At 41.9% G+C, this 16,376-nt stretch overlaps 1 protein-coding gene across 1 annotated transcript; it reads right to left on the bottom strand.

The window, feature by feature from the left end:
* Positions 1-7,339: 7,339 nt before the first annotated feature.
* Positions 7,340-16,375, bottom strand: LOC113225346 (zinc finger protein 805; the record flags this gene model as incomplete). Its single annotated transcript, XM_026457577.1, has 3 exons — positions 7,340-9,074; positions 13,747-13,802; positions 15,003-16,375. A coding segment is annotated over one exon (795 nt), but the record flags the coding sequence as incomplete, so codon positions are not given.
* Between the last annotated feature and the right edge of the window lies 1 nt (position 16,376).

Below are 16,376 nucleotides of genomic sequence, written 5' to 3'. Positions count from 1 at the left end.
GATTGCCGCGAAGGAAAAACTGTAAACAGAGTTTTAGAAACAGTAGGCAAAACACATCCTGCAGGGCTATGTGAGAAGCACCAGGGTGGTGCAGGAAGCAGAAGCAGAGGAGAAAGCAGAGAGCCCAGATCCTTTACTGTGTTTTCCACAGGAAAAGAAAGGCAGGGTTGTGTAATCAGAAGAGGATTTGCTAGTTTGAATAAAGTTAGTAGACTTTGGGGTCTAGGGGCTGTCCCTGGCTGCCTAGTACCTGGCCCTGGAGTCATTCGGGAAAAAAAAAAAAAAAAAAAAGTCTCCTGTAGTGTAAGAGCCAGACAGAGGAGATGATTCACATTAGGGGACTCTGGATTTGTTAGTGTGCAAATAAAAGGCATGGTTGAGAGTGAGTCATTTGCAATCTCTAAGAATCAGTTAACTCTAAATGACAAGGTCCCAAATTCCATAGCATCAAGAATGCAGAAAATAAGACAGGTAATGCACTGTGAAATGGGTAGCCATCATGGGGTTTTGAACAGAGCTGTGATGTTAGCTGATGTATGTTTTTTGTTTGTTTGTTGAGACGGAGTCTCGCCCTGTCGCCAGGCTGGAGTGTGATGGCACGATCTTGGCTCACTGCAACCTCCTCCTGGGTTCAAGTTACTCTCCCGCCTCAGCCTCCTGAGTAGCTGGAATTACATGCACGTGCCACCATGCCCGTCTAATTTTTTGTATTTTTAGTAGAGACAGGGTTTCACCGTGTTAATCAGGATGGTCTCGATCTCCTGACCTCGTGATCCACCCACCTCAACCTCCCAGAGTGCTGGGATTACAGGTGTGAGCCACCGCATCTGGACTGATTAATGTTTTAAAAGGATCACTCTGGGTACTCTGCGGAAATTGGAATATGGGAGGGGCAAGAGGGAGAAGTCCTGTTAGGGAGCTCTGGCTCTTTTCAGATGTGCAAGGTGGAGGATAACTTAAGCCAATGTAGTGAGAGGGGACGTGGTTTACCACAAGGTACAGATAACAGTAGATCAAGGAGAACAATGAGTAATTGAATTGATACAAATATATGGAAAAGTATGAATGGCTTTATGGGATGGATTGTTTCTAAAGCTATCCATTCCCCCACACGAGCTGCTCCAATGGCTCGTCATGTTCACGATGATACTGCTGATGTATCTTATATAAATGTTATACTAAATGTAGATGCTCAGTAAATATGATTGTTTTGCTGTCAGAGACTCTGGGCTAGGGCCAGGGCTTGGGTTCTACACAAAAGTATGAACTCATCAGGCTTCAGCTGCTCAGATGCTATACATGCTAAAGAAAGGAATGGCTCTTGGCCAGCTCCAGGAGGACAGTTCTCTTGAGTTTCTGGAATATTTTGCCTGGTAAGAGTAATTTTTTTTTTTTTTTTTTTTTTGAGACGGAGTCTCGATCTGTCGCCCAGGCTGGAGTGCAGTGGCGCGCTCTCGGCTCACTGCAGGCTCCGCCTCCCGGGTTCACGCCATTCTCCTGCCTCAGCCTCCCAAGTAGCTGGGACTACAGGCGCCCGCCATCTCGCCCGGCTAATTTTTGTATTTTTTAGTAGAGACGGGGTTTCACCGTGTTAGCCAGGATGGTCTCGATCTCCTGACCTCGTGATCCACCCGTCTCGGCCTCCCAAAGTGCTGGGATTACAGGCTTGAGCCACCGCGCCCGGCCAGTAAGAGTAATTTTTAAGCCTGAGTCCATAGGCCTTGATGTATGGATTTGATGAGATAATTTATTCTAAGAATATTGTCACTGAAAAGGGGTCCCAATCCAGACCTCAAGAGGGTTCTTGGATCTTGCATAGGAAAGAATTCAGGATGAGTCCATAAAGTGAAAGCAAGTTTATTAAGAAAGTAAAGGGGCCAGGCGTGGTGGCTCACGCCTATAATCCCAGCACTTTGAGAGGCCGAGAAGGGTGGATCATCTGAGGTCAGGAGTTTGAGACCAGCCAGGCCATCATGGCAAAACCCCATTTCTGCTAAAATACAAAAATTAGCCGGGCGTGGTGGCACATGCCTGTAATCCCAGCTACTCAAGAGGCTGAGGCAGGAGAATCGCTTGAAACCCAGGAGGCGGAGGTTGCAGTGAGCCAAGATCGCACCACTGCACTCCAGCCTGGGCAATAGAGCAAGACTCCATCTCAAAAAAACAAAAAAAGGAATACAGAATGGCTACTCCATAGGCAGAGCAGTAGTTCGGGCTGCTGGACTAAGGCTACCGATAGTTACCTATTGATTATATGCTAAACGAGGGTTGGATTATTCATGAGTTTTCCAGGAAAGGAGCAATTCTCAGAACTGAGGGTTCCTCCCCTTTTTTAGACCATATAGGGTAACTTCCTGACATTGCCATGGCATTTGTGAACTGTCATGGTGCTGCCGAGAGTGACTTTTCGCACGCTCATGCATTATCATTGGGAGATATAATGGGCAGTGAGGACAACCTTGGTTTTGGCCAGCTTTACCCCATAAAGCTGTTTATCAGCAGGGTCTTTATTTTATTTTATTTTATTTTGAGACGGAGTCTCGCTCTGTCGCCCAGGCTGGAGTGCAGTGGCCGGATCTCAGCTCACTGCAAGCTCCGCCTCCCGGGTTTACGCCATTCTCCTGCCTCAGCCTCCCGAGTAGCTGGGACTACAGGCGCCCGCCACCTCGCCCGGCTAGTTTTTTGTATTTTTTAGTAGAGACGGGGTTTCACCGTGTTAGCCAGGATGGTCTCGATCTCCTGACCTCGTGATCCGCCTGTCTCGGCCTCCCAAAGTGCTGGGATTACAGGCTTGAGCCACCGCGCCCGGCCTCAGCAGGGTCTTTATGACCAGTATTTCGTGCTGACCTCCTAGCTCATCCTGTGACTTAGAATGCCTGACTTCCTGGGAATGCAGCACAGGTGTCAGCCTCATTTTACCCAGCCCCTATTCAAGATGGAGTTGCTGTGGTCCAAATGCTTCTGACAATATTCCTCGTGGTGAATGCTGGATGTTGCATGCCGGAGGCCCTGGGCCACGCTGCACGTTTGCTTTTTGCAAGGGCTGTATGGCTTGCAAGCACCCTGCATTCCTATGTAAATGACCCTCCAGAAAAACCCCAGAAATGAATGCTTGAGTGAACTTCCCTGGCTTGTATTGTAATATCATCAACATGTTGTCACACCTCTTTGCTGGGGGAATTAAGTGTGTCCCTCTGTGACTGTAATGGGAGATGACACCCAGAGTTTTGTGCCTGGTTTATTTCCCGTGGACTTCACTGTATGTGATTTTTCCCTTTGGTGATCTTGGTCTATATCCTTTTGTTGTAATAAACTATAACTGTAACAGCTTTTCTGAGCCTTGTGTGTACTTCTAACAAATCATGAAGCCTGAGGTTGTATGGGGGAGTAAACCCTGCATAATAGGTAACCTAAAATATCAAAATGATTAAGGCCATTCATCCACTTATCCATTTAGCAAATATCTGAATATCTACTACTGACTAGGAACTATGTGCATGGAACAATTAGGATACAATCCATATTAACATCTGTGCTCTTCTGAAGCTGGAAATCTAGTTGGTGAGTCAGTCAGGAGTCAGTCTCAAACCTAAATATATATGCATATGTATGCACGCACACACAGATATTTATGAAAGAATACTTATGACGTAGCTGGGATGAAGGACAAATATGCACTACTGGACAAAGTGTGTGGTAGGGGCAGGTGGGAAAAAGGAAACACAAAGTGAAAGCAGAAAGGACATAAATTATGCAAGATGAAAGGTAATAAATTAGGCACATCCCAGACCAGATAAAGCCCAAAGGATTGACCATGTAATGATTTGGGAGTTGTTTTTAGAGATGAGGTCTCACTTTGTTGCCCAGGCTGGTCTCAAATACCTGGGCTCAAGCAGTCCTCCTACCTTGGCCTCCCAAAGTACTGAGATTACAGTTGTGAACTACAACACCTGGCCATGATTTGATTTTTATCCCAAGAGTTAAAGGAAGCCATAAAAAGTTTTAAGGAAACATAGTGGGGGCACAGGGAGGGGGAAGCAGAGCACTATTAAATCTGAGATGGTTCTCTGGTTTCAGCTTAGAGAATGAAGAGAAAATGTGGGTAAAAGGAGACTCAGTAATTGAGATGACAGATGATGACTGGATGGACTAGGAGAGGTGGTAGAGTGGAGAGAAGTGGACATACTTGAGAGACATGTAAGAGTTAAAAATGACGGGGCTGGGCACGGTGGCTCACGCCTGTAATCCCAGCACTTTGGGAGGCCAAGGCAGGTAGATCACGAGGTCAGTAGATGAAGACCATCCTGGCCAACATGGTGAAACCCTGTCTCTACTAAAAATACAAAAATTAGCTGGGTGTGGTGGCACGCACCTATAATCCCAGCTACTTGGGAGGCTGAGGCAGGAGAATCGCTTGAACCCGGGAGGCGGAGGTTGCAGTGAGCCAAGATCGCACCACTGCTCCAGCCTGGGGAAAGAACGAGACTCTGTCTTAAAAGACAACTTTCTGATTGTACATGAGGGAAGGAGAGATTGAGGTAACTATGCTGAGTTGGAAATTTCTAGCCTAGGTAACTTAACAGTGCCATGTAGTAAAGAGGAAAGACTGAAGTAGATCAAAGTCAGGGAGAAGCATTTTATTGATCTTATTTACATCAGGTAAAGAATGAGGTATCTTTGAAACATCTGTGTGAGGATAGCAAGAAGATAACTGGTAATTCAGGTTTAGAGCTGTAAGGATTGCTCAAGACTAGGGTATTCTATTTTCAATGCCATCGAAGGAAGGAAGATAACTGAAGCCAAGGGCACAGATGCGGCCCGGGGAGAGGCCATATGAGGCAAAAGAGCCTTGGACAAAACCTTTAGGTATTTCAACATTGAGTGGGCAGCTAGATATGGATGACTGCACAACGAAGGGAGACAGGGAGGGATTGAATGAGGGAAAAGATGTTACAGAGCCAAGGAAAGAGAACATATTTCAGGAATTGAGTGTGAGACACAATCAAATTCTACTGATGGCCCAAGAAAGACAAGGACTTGTGATTTATAAGCATGAAGTCACTTCTGACCTTAGTCACAGGGTCAGAGAAGGTGGTATTATAGCAAGGACTTCCACAAAGAGTAGAGGTTTGGGAAGTGGAGAGAAAAAAAGCAAGAAAGAGGTAATGGAGAAGTGAAAATATTACACAAAAAGGAAAACATCTCTAAGAGGCTCCTCTGTTAAAGGAGGAGAGGGACGAAAGGACAAATAAGCAAGTTGGAGAAACCCATACACACGCAGGGAAGACCAGAGTGGTGGTGACTACACTCAAGCAGAAGTCAGTTGTGCAAAGATAACTTAGAAAGGGTGAAAGTGACAAAAGAATATGCAGATTAAAAACAGGCTTGTAGGTGGCCATGATGACATCAAAGGCAAATGTTAGGAGGAAACTCAAGATTGCAAAGGAGGTGACCACTGCTTAGGTGTGATTCCAGGGATCGAGACAGAGTGAGAAGGGAACACTTCAAACACGTGTCATTTTACCCAAGAGCAGGGATATGGAATGGCACTGGGAAAGGCAAACAGGTATGTTGAGAGGCTGTACAACTGCAATGCCGTAGGTCATAAGAAAAGAAAGTTAATGCAGATGCCTGAGAATATCAGGAAAACAAATTATATAGGTAGGACTGAGAAATAATATACAGAAAGACATTTCTTCCTTCAAACCTCAAACAGCTTGGAGAAATGACAGATCTAAAGTCTTGACTACTGAGATCACTGGGATCCCACCAACACATTGGTCCCTTGGATGTCTGGTTCCTAGTAATGCACCTAAACAGTCCTTCCTTGGCATCGATCCATCCTCCAATCCATGGTTCTATACTGTGTTGCCTGATGTACATACCCAGTACTCTAGAAATTACATGATGAGGCCAACACATCAGGAGATACTGCCACTGAAGAGATACTTAGCTACACACACTTCCCAAGAAAGGGGCACACACCAGGCAGTGTAGGACCACATGTGGAAGCACGAGGATCTGAAAAACAGCAGGAGTTGGGGGAAAGCATGGGCAGGAAACTTCACTGTGCTTTTGCAGGTAAGAATGGTCAAGACAAGGTAAGCAAGCTAAGCAGGGTTAGGCTTGACTTTCTTATTTTTTTTGAGACAGCCTCTCACTCTGTCACCTAGGCTGGAGTACAGTGGTGCCATCATAGCTCACTGCAACCTCAACCTCCTGGGCTCCACCTCAGCCTCCCAAGTAGCTGGGAGTACAGGCATACAACCACCATGCCTAGCTAATTATTGGTTTTTTTTTTTTTTTTTTTTTTTTTTTTTTGTAGAGATGGAGTCTCACTATGTTGCCCAGGCTGGTCCGAACTCCTGGACTCAAGTGATCCTCCCACTTCAGCTTCCCCAAGTGCTGAGATTACAGGCCTGAATTTCATTAGGGACTGTCCCTACTTGCTTAATATCTGACCCTGGAGTGGTTATGGCAGGAAGATAGTGGCTCCATGTGTGAGGCCTTGATAAAGGGGGTAGTAGAAGGGAATGGGCACTGAATTGTTGGGTTGCATATCAAAGGCACATATCCAGGGGAGTCCTTTGCTACCACTTAAAATTAGCTAGTCCTGGGATGGGCAGTCTCTCAGGATCAGCACGGCCCCACTTGCCAAACAGCAGAATAGCCAGTACAGTGGCTCATGCCTGTAATCCCAGCACTCTGGGAGTCTGAGGTGGGAGGATTACTTGAGCCCAGGAGTTTGAGGCTGCAGTGAGTTATATCACATCACTGCCCTCCAGCCTGGGCGACAGTGAGACCCTATCTCTAAACAAAGCCAGCAAAATAAAAACACATGTGAATACATGGATCTCCAATTAAAGTGAAGCAGAATGGCTATGAAGGTCCTTTCCAGCAGGTAAGAACAAGGACAGAAAGTATAAGTAGATAGTCTGTCTCCCAGGTCCCTGCTCTTGACACTGCTCCAAAAGAGGCAAAAGAAACTGTCCATTTACGATTTAGCTGAGACCATCCAATTGTGCGATACGAAACACAAACAGATTTTGCTAGGAGCAAAAATAATCCATCTCTTAGCAATCATTTAAAATCTTCAATCCTCAAAATTGAAATACATCACTGAGCATTGTGGAGCCTCCCCAGCTTTCCACAATGGAAAGGAAAGGCTGGCTGTGGGCCGGAGTCCGAGTACAAAGAGGAGTTACAGAGACCAGATTTCTCAAGGTCTCTAGCATCACGTCTCTGTAAGGGCCCTCTCAGCTGGAGCCAACTGCTCCCACTTCCTCCAAGTGAAACTCACAGACAGAGCCATCAAACTGATTAAGCCTGCAACAACATATTCTTTAATCTCAAATTATCCACATTTAATGATACAGAAATCATGATGAACTCCATATTCTTCAACTATCTCTGTTGTAGCCAGAAGCTACAACTTTCAATAGCAAGAACAAAGAGTGGATGAGAAACTGACATACATGCTAGGGAAAGAACACAGCATTTACCTACCCATCACATGTCTGCCAAAGTAAAGGCCAAGAAAGAGTGTATCTGCAAGTCAAACCACTTGAAGCCTATCTATGAAAGATATTAGGCAGAGGCAAGATCCTTTCTCACAAGACTTCCTCTGTTTCCTGTCATCACTGAATTAAATCCTGGCCAGTTTGTTAAGTATTTTCATTGTGACTCTGATTTTTTTTTTTTTTTCTTGGTTACAATGGTTTACAGGTATATAAGCCTTCATCTCAAAGCTATGGCTTATTTTTGTTATAGAAAATTTTATTTGCTTAATGTTACAGAAACTTAAGCTAACTCAGCATTTTTCCATTTAAGTTACTGTGAAAAGACAACACAGCAGGCCAGAGACTGCTATTCTTTGATCTTGCAAGGTTCATCCTTGGCTGGAGTCTGGACTTTAGGTTTCGGGAGGTTTCCCATTGTTCCCAGTAATGAGAAGTAGCTCCATGTGCCTAAATTGTCTGTGCACGTGGCTTATGCTGAACACCTCCTATTCTTCTGGAGGTCTAGAACTGTGGTATGTGCTAGAAAGGGAGTCCAATATAAACTCTGAGCAATGGATGCCCAAGACGACTTCCTGGAACACATCTCACACGCGTTGTTGTGAAGTCCCAGATGGAGCTTCAGTGAAGCACATCCTGTGTGATTTCATTAAGATTCTCGAAGATTGTGCCTGGTTTCCTCTGGACTTGGGTCTGAGCCTTTTCCTTTTACTGAGTTTGCTCTGGATTCTTTCGGTGTGGTAAATTATAGCCATTGAGTACGACAAAATGCTGAGTCCTGTGAGTCTTCCTAGCAAATCATCAAATCTGGAAGGGGTCTTAAGGACTCCAGCAGTCATTCATTATGATTTCTAAAATTGTTTACATAGGTCCATAAAAGTCCATGTAGATTCTCTGAGGTCAAGGTATGCCATATATGGTGCCACCTATATGCACAGCTTTGTGGTAAATGCGCTGAGGGAACTGAAAATTGTAATTAAAAAAATACCCTGCTGTGTATGGCCATTTACCAAAACACACATATATATTAAGGGTCTACTAAGGAACAAAAAGGAATGGGGCAGTGGTTGGACGGGGGGATGATAAAGGAAAAAGAAATGGCCACAATGTGTCTGGTTTGAGTAACGACAGAAATTAGGGGGATTCACTGATGTTCTTCAGGCATCTCAAACACACTTAAAACCGCATGCATGCCTTAGCCCTTCTCCCCACCCTTCCCACATTTCCTCAAACCCAGACATTCTCTGTCTTTTCTACAGTCACAATAGCTTATGCAGGTATTAAAGAGTGAGTCTGGTTTATCTCATTTGCTCGAAGGAATGGCCAAGATGTACTGTCAAATAAGAATAGTAGATTATAAATAAATGAGCACAGTTTGACCCATTTTAGTAAAAATAAGTGACCAGGAAACAAAAACTTACCATATGAGAAGCAATGAAGTGGCTGAGGACATGGATTCTGAAGCCAGTGTAATGGCTTCCAATCCCCAAACCCAAATTTCATAATTGTGAAACCTTTGACAAATTCTTTAGTCTTTCTGTATCTCAGTTTTCTAATCTGTTAAAGGGCAGAAATAACGTTATGGAGCTGTAATAAACGTTAAAAGAGCTGATGCATGTAAAACATTCAAAATAATGTCTGATACACAGTAATACTTTATGTTTCTGTTCTCGTATGATGATTATGGGTACATCCCCATGACCAAGGTCATGGCCACGTGATACATGCATATAGGCTCAGTGAGTACAAATACAGAAAAGGTGTGGAAGGATGACCAGTGGGGAATGACATGAGAAACATCCAACTTGGAGACACAGATTTAGGGAAATTCTGTAGATCACTGAGAGTAAAGAGTCTTCAGCGTGAATTAACTCACTCATGGGGTGAAGGACAAGTTAGAAAACAGCAATGATCACCACAGATGCTGGGAAATAAAGCTGTTTTATCGATGGAAGAAAGACACAGACCCTACAAAGGAAAAAAGCTAGGAATTCACAGAGGCCAGGAAAGGACCTTCAGGTCAGAGATTTAGCAGTATGGAGGTCCAAAAAGAGAGTGAGGGGGTGGAAAGGGACCTTTCTGAGACCTGCCTAAGTCAGACAATGGTGGTGGAAGCCATTTAGTAGTGTCTGGAGTGGGGACAGTGCACAGAACAGTTACTCAGGGCATATGTGTGGAAGAAAGAAGGAATAACCAGAACTTGACAGGCAAGGAAGGGTGAAATAGGTTGGAAATGAGGCTTGAGATCTGAATAAAGCTATAGATTATGGGACAGAAGTTGGTTAATAAGAAGTTAAAGACTAAACAAGAGTATGAAAGACAGAGGACACAGACAAATTTGGTTCGGGAAGGGTGCGTGGGTCTAATAAAAAAGTGTAAGAGTGATTTTAGAAGAGGAATGACCCCTTCTCCATTGAGGATATAACAAGGCTTACAGAGCTGGAGGATTTTACGTACAACCTTCCCCTGGAGTATGTAACTCTGAATGATATGCAGATCACCCTCAGTTATAAGATCTGTTGACAGAAATATTTAAGGAGCCCAATATAAAAGACTACAGGACTTCTACTCCTCCAGATAATTCAGGATTTCTATTCAAATATTGAGACAAACCACCAGAAAACCATGACTTTGGAATTTAGTTTTGTCTGTTTTCTGTGCCCTTTAGTATTATAAACTAAGCAAAGAAATCAAAGATGTACAAAAGAACCAAATGGAAATTAAACAACTGAAAAATACAAAAACCAGAATGAAAATTCACTGGACAAGCTCAACAGTAGACTGCATATGACAGAAAAAAAAAAAAAAGAATCAGTGAGCTGAAAAAAAGTCAACAGAAATTAACCAATATGAAACAAAGGGAAAAACAGACCAGAAAAAGGGGGTAAACATGAAAGCACAAGAGACCTCTAAGACAGTAACAAAAGATCTACCATTCATATCACTGGAGTTCCAGAGAGGAGAAAGAGTAGGGATGAAAAAATATTTCAAGAAATAATGGTCAAAAATTCCCTAATTGGGCAAAGGGCATAAACCTACAGATCAAAAAGCTGAAAAAAACCAAACAGGATACACCAAAAACATGTCATGTCACACGTCATAACCAAACTTCTGAACACAACAACAACAAAAAAACAAACAAAAAAAACACTTTGAACACAGGTTGATAAAAATGACACATTACGAACTAGGGAACAGCGGTTCAAATGGTAACAGATTTCTCATCTGAAACCATAGCGGACAGAAGGAACAAACATGTTTCTCAAGTACTAAAAGAACTGCAGACCCTAAATCCTGTATCGCACAAAAATATCCCTCAGGAATGAAGGGAACATAAAGACACTTTTAGAGACACCAGCAGACTGACCCTAGAAAAAAGGCTACAAGAAGTTCACCAAACAGAAAGAAAATGTTAATAGAAGGTGGCTTAGAATTTCAAGAAAGAATAGTGGAATTGGGTAAAGAGATCAATATTTGCTGTGACTTTTGTAAAATATATTTGACAGTGGAAGCAAAAGTTACGTTTTCCAACATGGTGCTCAATTTTGAAGAGGAATTACTTTAGACAATTATATTAACAGGCAAGGTAAAGGGACCAATGGAAGTAAGGTTTCTATACATCAAAGTGCTAAATTTTTCATACCATTAACTGTAATTATGTTACATATGTACATTATACTACTTAAAGCAACCACTAAAAAAAACAAAGAAATATATTTTAAAAACACTACAAATATATCAAATGGAATTCTAAAAAATGTTCAAGACCAAAACACAAACAAACAAACCCAAAAAACTCAAGAAAGAAGCAACAGGAAACACAAAAAACCAAAAAACTAATCATAAAATGGCAGACATAACACTAACATAATTATTGTAAACTTTAAATGGTCTAAATACACCAATAAAAGACAGAAATATGCAAACTGGGACCAGGCACAGTGTCTTATACCTGTAATCCCAGCACTTTGGGAGGCTGAGGTGGGCAGATCACCTGAGGTCAGGAGTTTGAGACCAGCCTGGCCAACATGATGAAATCCTGTCTCTACTAAAAATACAAAAATCAGCTAGGTGTCGTGGCAGGAACCTGTAATCCAAGCTACTTGGGAGGCAGAGGGTGCAGATTGCGCCACTGCACTCCAGCCAGGGTGACAGAGCAAGACTCCGTCTTTAAAAAAAAAAAAAAAAAAGCTGATGCGGTGGCTCATACCAGTAATCCTAGCACTTTGGGAGGCTGAGGCGGGTGGATCACCTGAGGTCAGGAGTTCGAGACCAGCCTGGCCAACATGGTGAAACCTCACGTCTATTACAACACAAAAAATTAGTCAGGCGTGGTAGCAGATGCCTGTAATCCCAGCTACTCAAGAGCCTGAGGCAGGAGAATCACTTGAACCTGGGAGGCGGAGATTACAGTGAGCCGAGATAACACCACTCCACTCCACCCTGGGCAACAAGAACAAAACTCCATCTCAAAAAAAAAAAAAAAAAAAAAAAAAAGGCCAGGTGCAGTGGCTCAAGCCTGTAATCCCAGCACTTTGGGAGGCCAAGGTGGGCAGATCACAAGGTCAGGAGATCGAGACCATCCTGGCTAACATGGTGAAACCCCGTCTCTACTAAAAACACAAAAAAATTAGCCAGGTGTGGTGGTGGGCACCTGTAGTCCCAGCTACTTGGGAGGTTGAGGAAAGAGAATGCTGTGAACCCAGGAGGCGGAGCTTGCAGTGAGCCAAGATCGCGCCACTGCACTCCAGCCTGGGCGACAGAGTGAGACTCCGTCTCAAAAAAAAAGATATGCAAACTGGATATAAAATCACAACCCAAATATATGCTGTTCACAAGAAACTTACTCCAAATATAGTGATACAGATAAGGTTTAAAAAAATGATGAAAATGTATAAATCATGCAAACATTAACCCAAAATGTAAGAATGACCACATGAATATCAGATAAAAATTGATGAGTATTAACAGTAGCAAAAAAGGACATTACTTAGTTATAAAAGGGTCAATACACTAAGACTACTAAGCAAACCTATATGTGTATATATCAAACAACAGAGCTTTAAATTATGTGGAGCAAAAACTGATAGAACTTAAAGGAGGAATAGATAATTCCACAACTATAGTTCAGGACTTCAACATCCCTCTCTTGGCAATTGATAGAAATACTAGAGAGAAAATCAGCAAGGATATAGGAGACCTAAATAACACCACCAACTAACAGGATCATACAAACATGTATAGAAACTCCACCCAATGACTGAGAACACACATTCTTTTCAAGCAGCTATACAAAACAAGATAGCCTATATCCTGGATCATAAGGGAAAAAAGTCAACAAATTTAGACAGTAACATCAAATGCAAAACAAATTAGAAATCAATAACAAATAGCAGGGAATACTCCAAATACTATTAAACAATATACTTCTTTTTTTTTTTTTGAGACGGAGTCTCGCTCTGTGGCCCAGGCTGGAGTGCAGTGGCCGGATCTCAGCTCACTGCAAGCTCTGCCTCCCAGGTTTACGCCATTCTCCTGCCTCAGCCTCCCGAGTAGCTGGGACTACAGGCGCCTGCCACCTCGCCTGGCTAGTTTTTGTATTTTTAGTAGAGACGGGGTTTCACCGTGTTAGCCAGGATGGTCTCGATCTCCTGACCTCGTGATCCGCCCGTCTCGGCCTCCCAAAGTGCTGGAATTACAGGTTTGAGCCACCGCGCCCGGCCTAAACAATATACTTCTAAATAATTCATGGGTTAGAGAAGATGTCTCAAAAGGAATAAGGAAATCTTAGAACTGAGTAAGATAATCAAAAACATATTAAAACTTGTGGGATGAAACTAACAGTACTGTAAGAAAAATGTACAGAACTTAAAGCTTACATGAAAAAAGAAAAAAGCCTCAAATCAATAAGCTAAACATCCACCTCAGGAAACCACTGAGTCAAATACAACCAAAGCAACTAGAAGGAAGGATACGATACAGATCAGAGCAGGTATCAGTGAAATTAAGAACAGAGAGTGGAGAAAAATCAGTGATATAAAGTGCTATTTCTTTGAAATGATCAATGAAATTGACATATGTCTACAAAGACTGACAATAAGTGATACATTTCCAATATCAAGAATACAACAAGGAACGTAAGTACAGATCCTGCTGCCATCAAGAGGATAAAAGGAAATATTTCAAAGAATGCTACAAATTAGAATATTCACATAAAATGAACACTTACCTTAAGAAAATCTATAAAAATTCATTCAATATGAAATACTCTGAATAGTTCTATACCTATTAAATAAAATAAATACATAATTAAAAAGCATCCAAAAGGAAAATCTCCAGGTCCCACTTGTTTGCTAGAGAATGCTACCAAACATTAAAGGAACAAATAACACCAATTCAACATATGATCTTCCAAAAAAACGGAAGATAATTCCTTCCAACTCATGTTAGGAGGCTAGTTATCATCTAGACATCAAAACCAAACAGTAACAGTAAGAAAAAAAAACTACAGATTATCACTCATGAAATTAGAGGGAAGCTTCCTCAACAAAATACTAGCAAATGAAATACTGTAGCATAGTATATAAACAAAATTATACTCCATGAGCAAGGAGGGCTTATCACAAGGATGTGAGGCTGGTTCAATACTCGAAACTCAGTCAAGGTAACACATCAACTGACTACAGAAGTAACATGACATAAATCAATCAGTGGAGAAAAAGCAAGTGACAAAATTCAACACTTATTAATAATAACCAAAAAATCCCAGCAAATTAGGAATAGAGAGAAACTTTCTAAACTCGATAGAGAAACTCTTTGGAAGAAACTTTCAACATCACATTAATGAGAAACTGAACATTTCCCCCCAATATCATGAACAAGGCATGGATAACTTGTCACTATTTGTATTCAACATCACACTGGAAATCCTACCTAGTGCAGTAACATGAGAAAAGCAAATAAAAGGGGTACAGATGGGAAGCAAGAAATAAAACTGTCCCAAATTGCAAATGATATTCCTATGTTTAAAATCTTAAGGATTATCCCAAAGGAAATGGCAAGAAATGATGAGTTTAGAAAGGTTGCAAGACAGCAAGATGGAAAAAATAATGTTTCTGTATACTAGCCAACATCATGTGAAAATTGAAATTTTAATCAATGCCATTTACAATCACGCAAAAAACTATGAAGCTATAAATCTTATTTTAAATGTGCAGGAGTTATACTGTGTAAACTATAAAACAGTAATGAAATATATCAAAGAAAATTTAAATAAATGAAAAGATATGCCATGTTCATGAATTGGAAGGCTAAGATGCCAATACTGAACATACTGATCTACAGATTTAACTCAATTATATCAAAATCCAAGCAAGAATATTTGAAAAACAGAAAAATCAATCCTAAAGTGTATATGGAAAGTCAAAGAAACTAGGAATGCTAAATGAATTTTAAATAAAAATAAGACAAAAGAAATCACATTACCTAATTTTGAGATTTACCATACAGCTATAGCAATCAAGTAAACCGACAGATGGGAATCAAGAAAAATTCTCAGTGTTAATGTTCAAAACCCATCAAAAAAGGATTTTTTTTAAATCAAAGACTTAAACAGTCTTAAGTGTTGGAATAAAATGTGCGCATTCATGTTTCCTTTAATCCTTAAATATAAAAGTATTTCATAACGCAAGCCTTCATATTTCTCATAAAAACAATGCTTCTTAAGAAGAGACAATGTTGTAGAACAAAGACATTCAGTAAGTTTCCAGACCTTCCCTTACTAACTTTCCTGACGTGGGACAGAAACGTACATATAAGACAACAGTATAAAAGAAGCAGTGTCTGCATTTCATTTTTTCTATGTCACCTCTTTTTATAAAAATTCCTGAGATAACACTGCACTGTAAACTAACGACAAAGATGGAGCTAAAAGGTTTTCCTAAGTGCATAACAACCATTGGGTGTTTTTCCAGGATGAATTCGGATGGAGAATAAGGCTCTAAGCTGTGTGATTTTCTAATATGACTCCTTAGGTGACAAATGACATTTGGCAACAGGTTTTCTCACAGTGAAGACACTTGTGGGGTTTCTCTTTGGTATGTATGATCAGATGCCATGTAAGATGCTTCCTCTTGCAAAAGATTTTCCTCAGTGGTGACATTCAAAAAGTTTTTCCCCAATAAAAGTTCTTGGATGTTGACTGAGGTCTGCCCACCTGTAAAAGGTCTTCCCACATCTGTTACACTGATGGGATTTCTCCCAGCATGCATCCTTTGATGCTGAGTGAGGGAGGAGCTGCGACTGAAGGCCTTTCCACATTCACTGCACTCATACGGCTTCTCTCCAGTGTGGATGATAGAGTGTCGAATGAGGTTGGTGCTCCAGCAAAATGTTTTCCCACACTCAATGCATTCATAGGGCTTCTCTCCACTATGAATCCGCTGGTGCCTTGTGAGGCCTGACCTGCGGTTGAAGGCCTTTCCACACTCCATGCATTCATAGGGCTTCTCTCCAGTGTGGATGCTGAAGTGGCGAATAAGGTCTGCCCTATTGCTAAAGGCTTTCCCACATTCTTTGCACTCGAAAGGCTTTTCTCCAGTGTGGGCCCTTTTATGCAAGATAAAAGTAGAGCAGTGGGTGAAGGCCTTTCCACATTCATTACACACATAAGGCTTCTCCCCGGTGTGAATCCGCTGGTGCCTCTTGAGGTATGATCGGTGGTTGAAAGCCTTCCCACACTCGAGGCACTCAAAGGGCTTCTCCCCAGTGTGGATGACATAGTGGTGAATCAGGGCTGCGCTCTCACAGAAGGCCTTCCCACATTCACTGCACTCATAGGGCTTCTCCCCGGTGTGAGTC

The sequence above is a fragment of the Piliocolobus tephrosceles genome, chromosome 21, assembly GCF_002776525.5.
Source record: "Piliocolobus tephrosceles isolate RC106 chromosome 21, ASM277652v3, whole genome shotgun sequence".
Taxonomy (NCBI): Eukaryota; Metazoa; Chordata; class Mammalia; order Primates; family Cercopithecidae; genus Piliocolobus; species Piliocolobus tephrosceles.
Note: the sequence above shows the minus strand (reverse complement) of the source record. Positions and strands in the feature narration are given on the sequence as shown.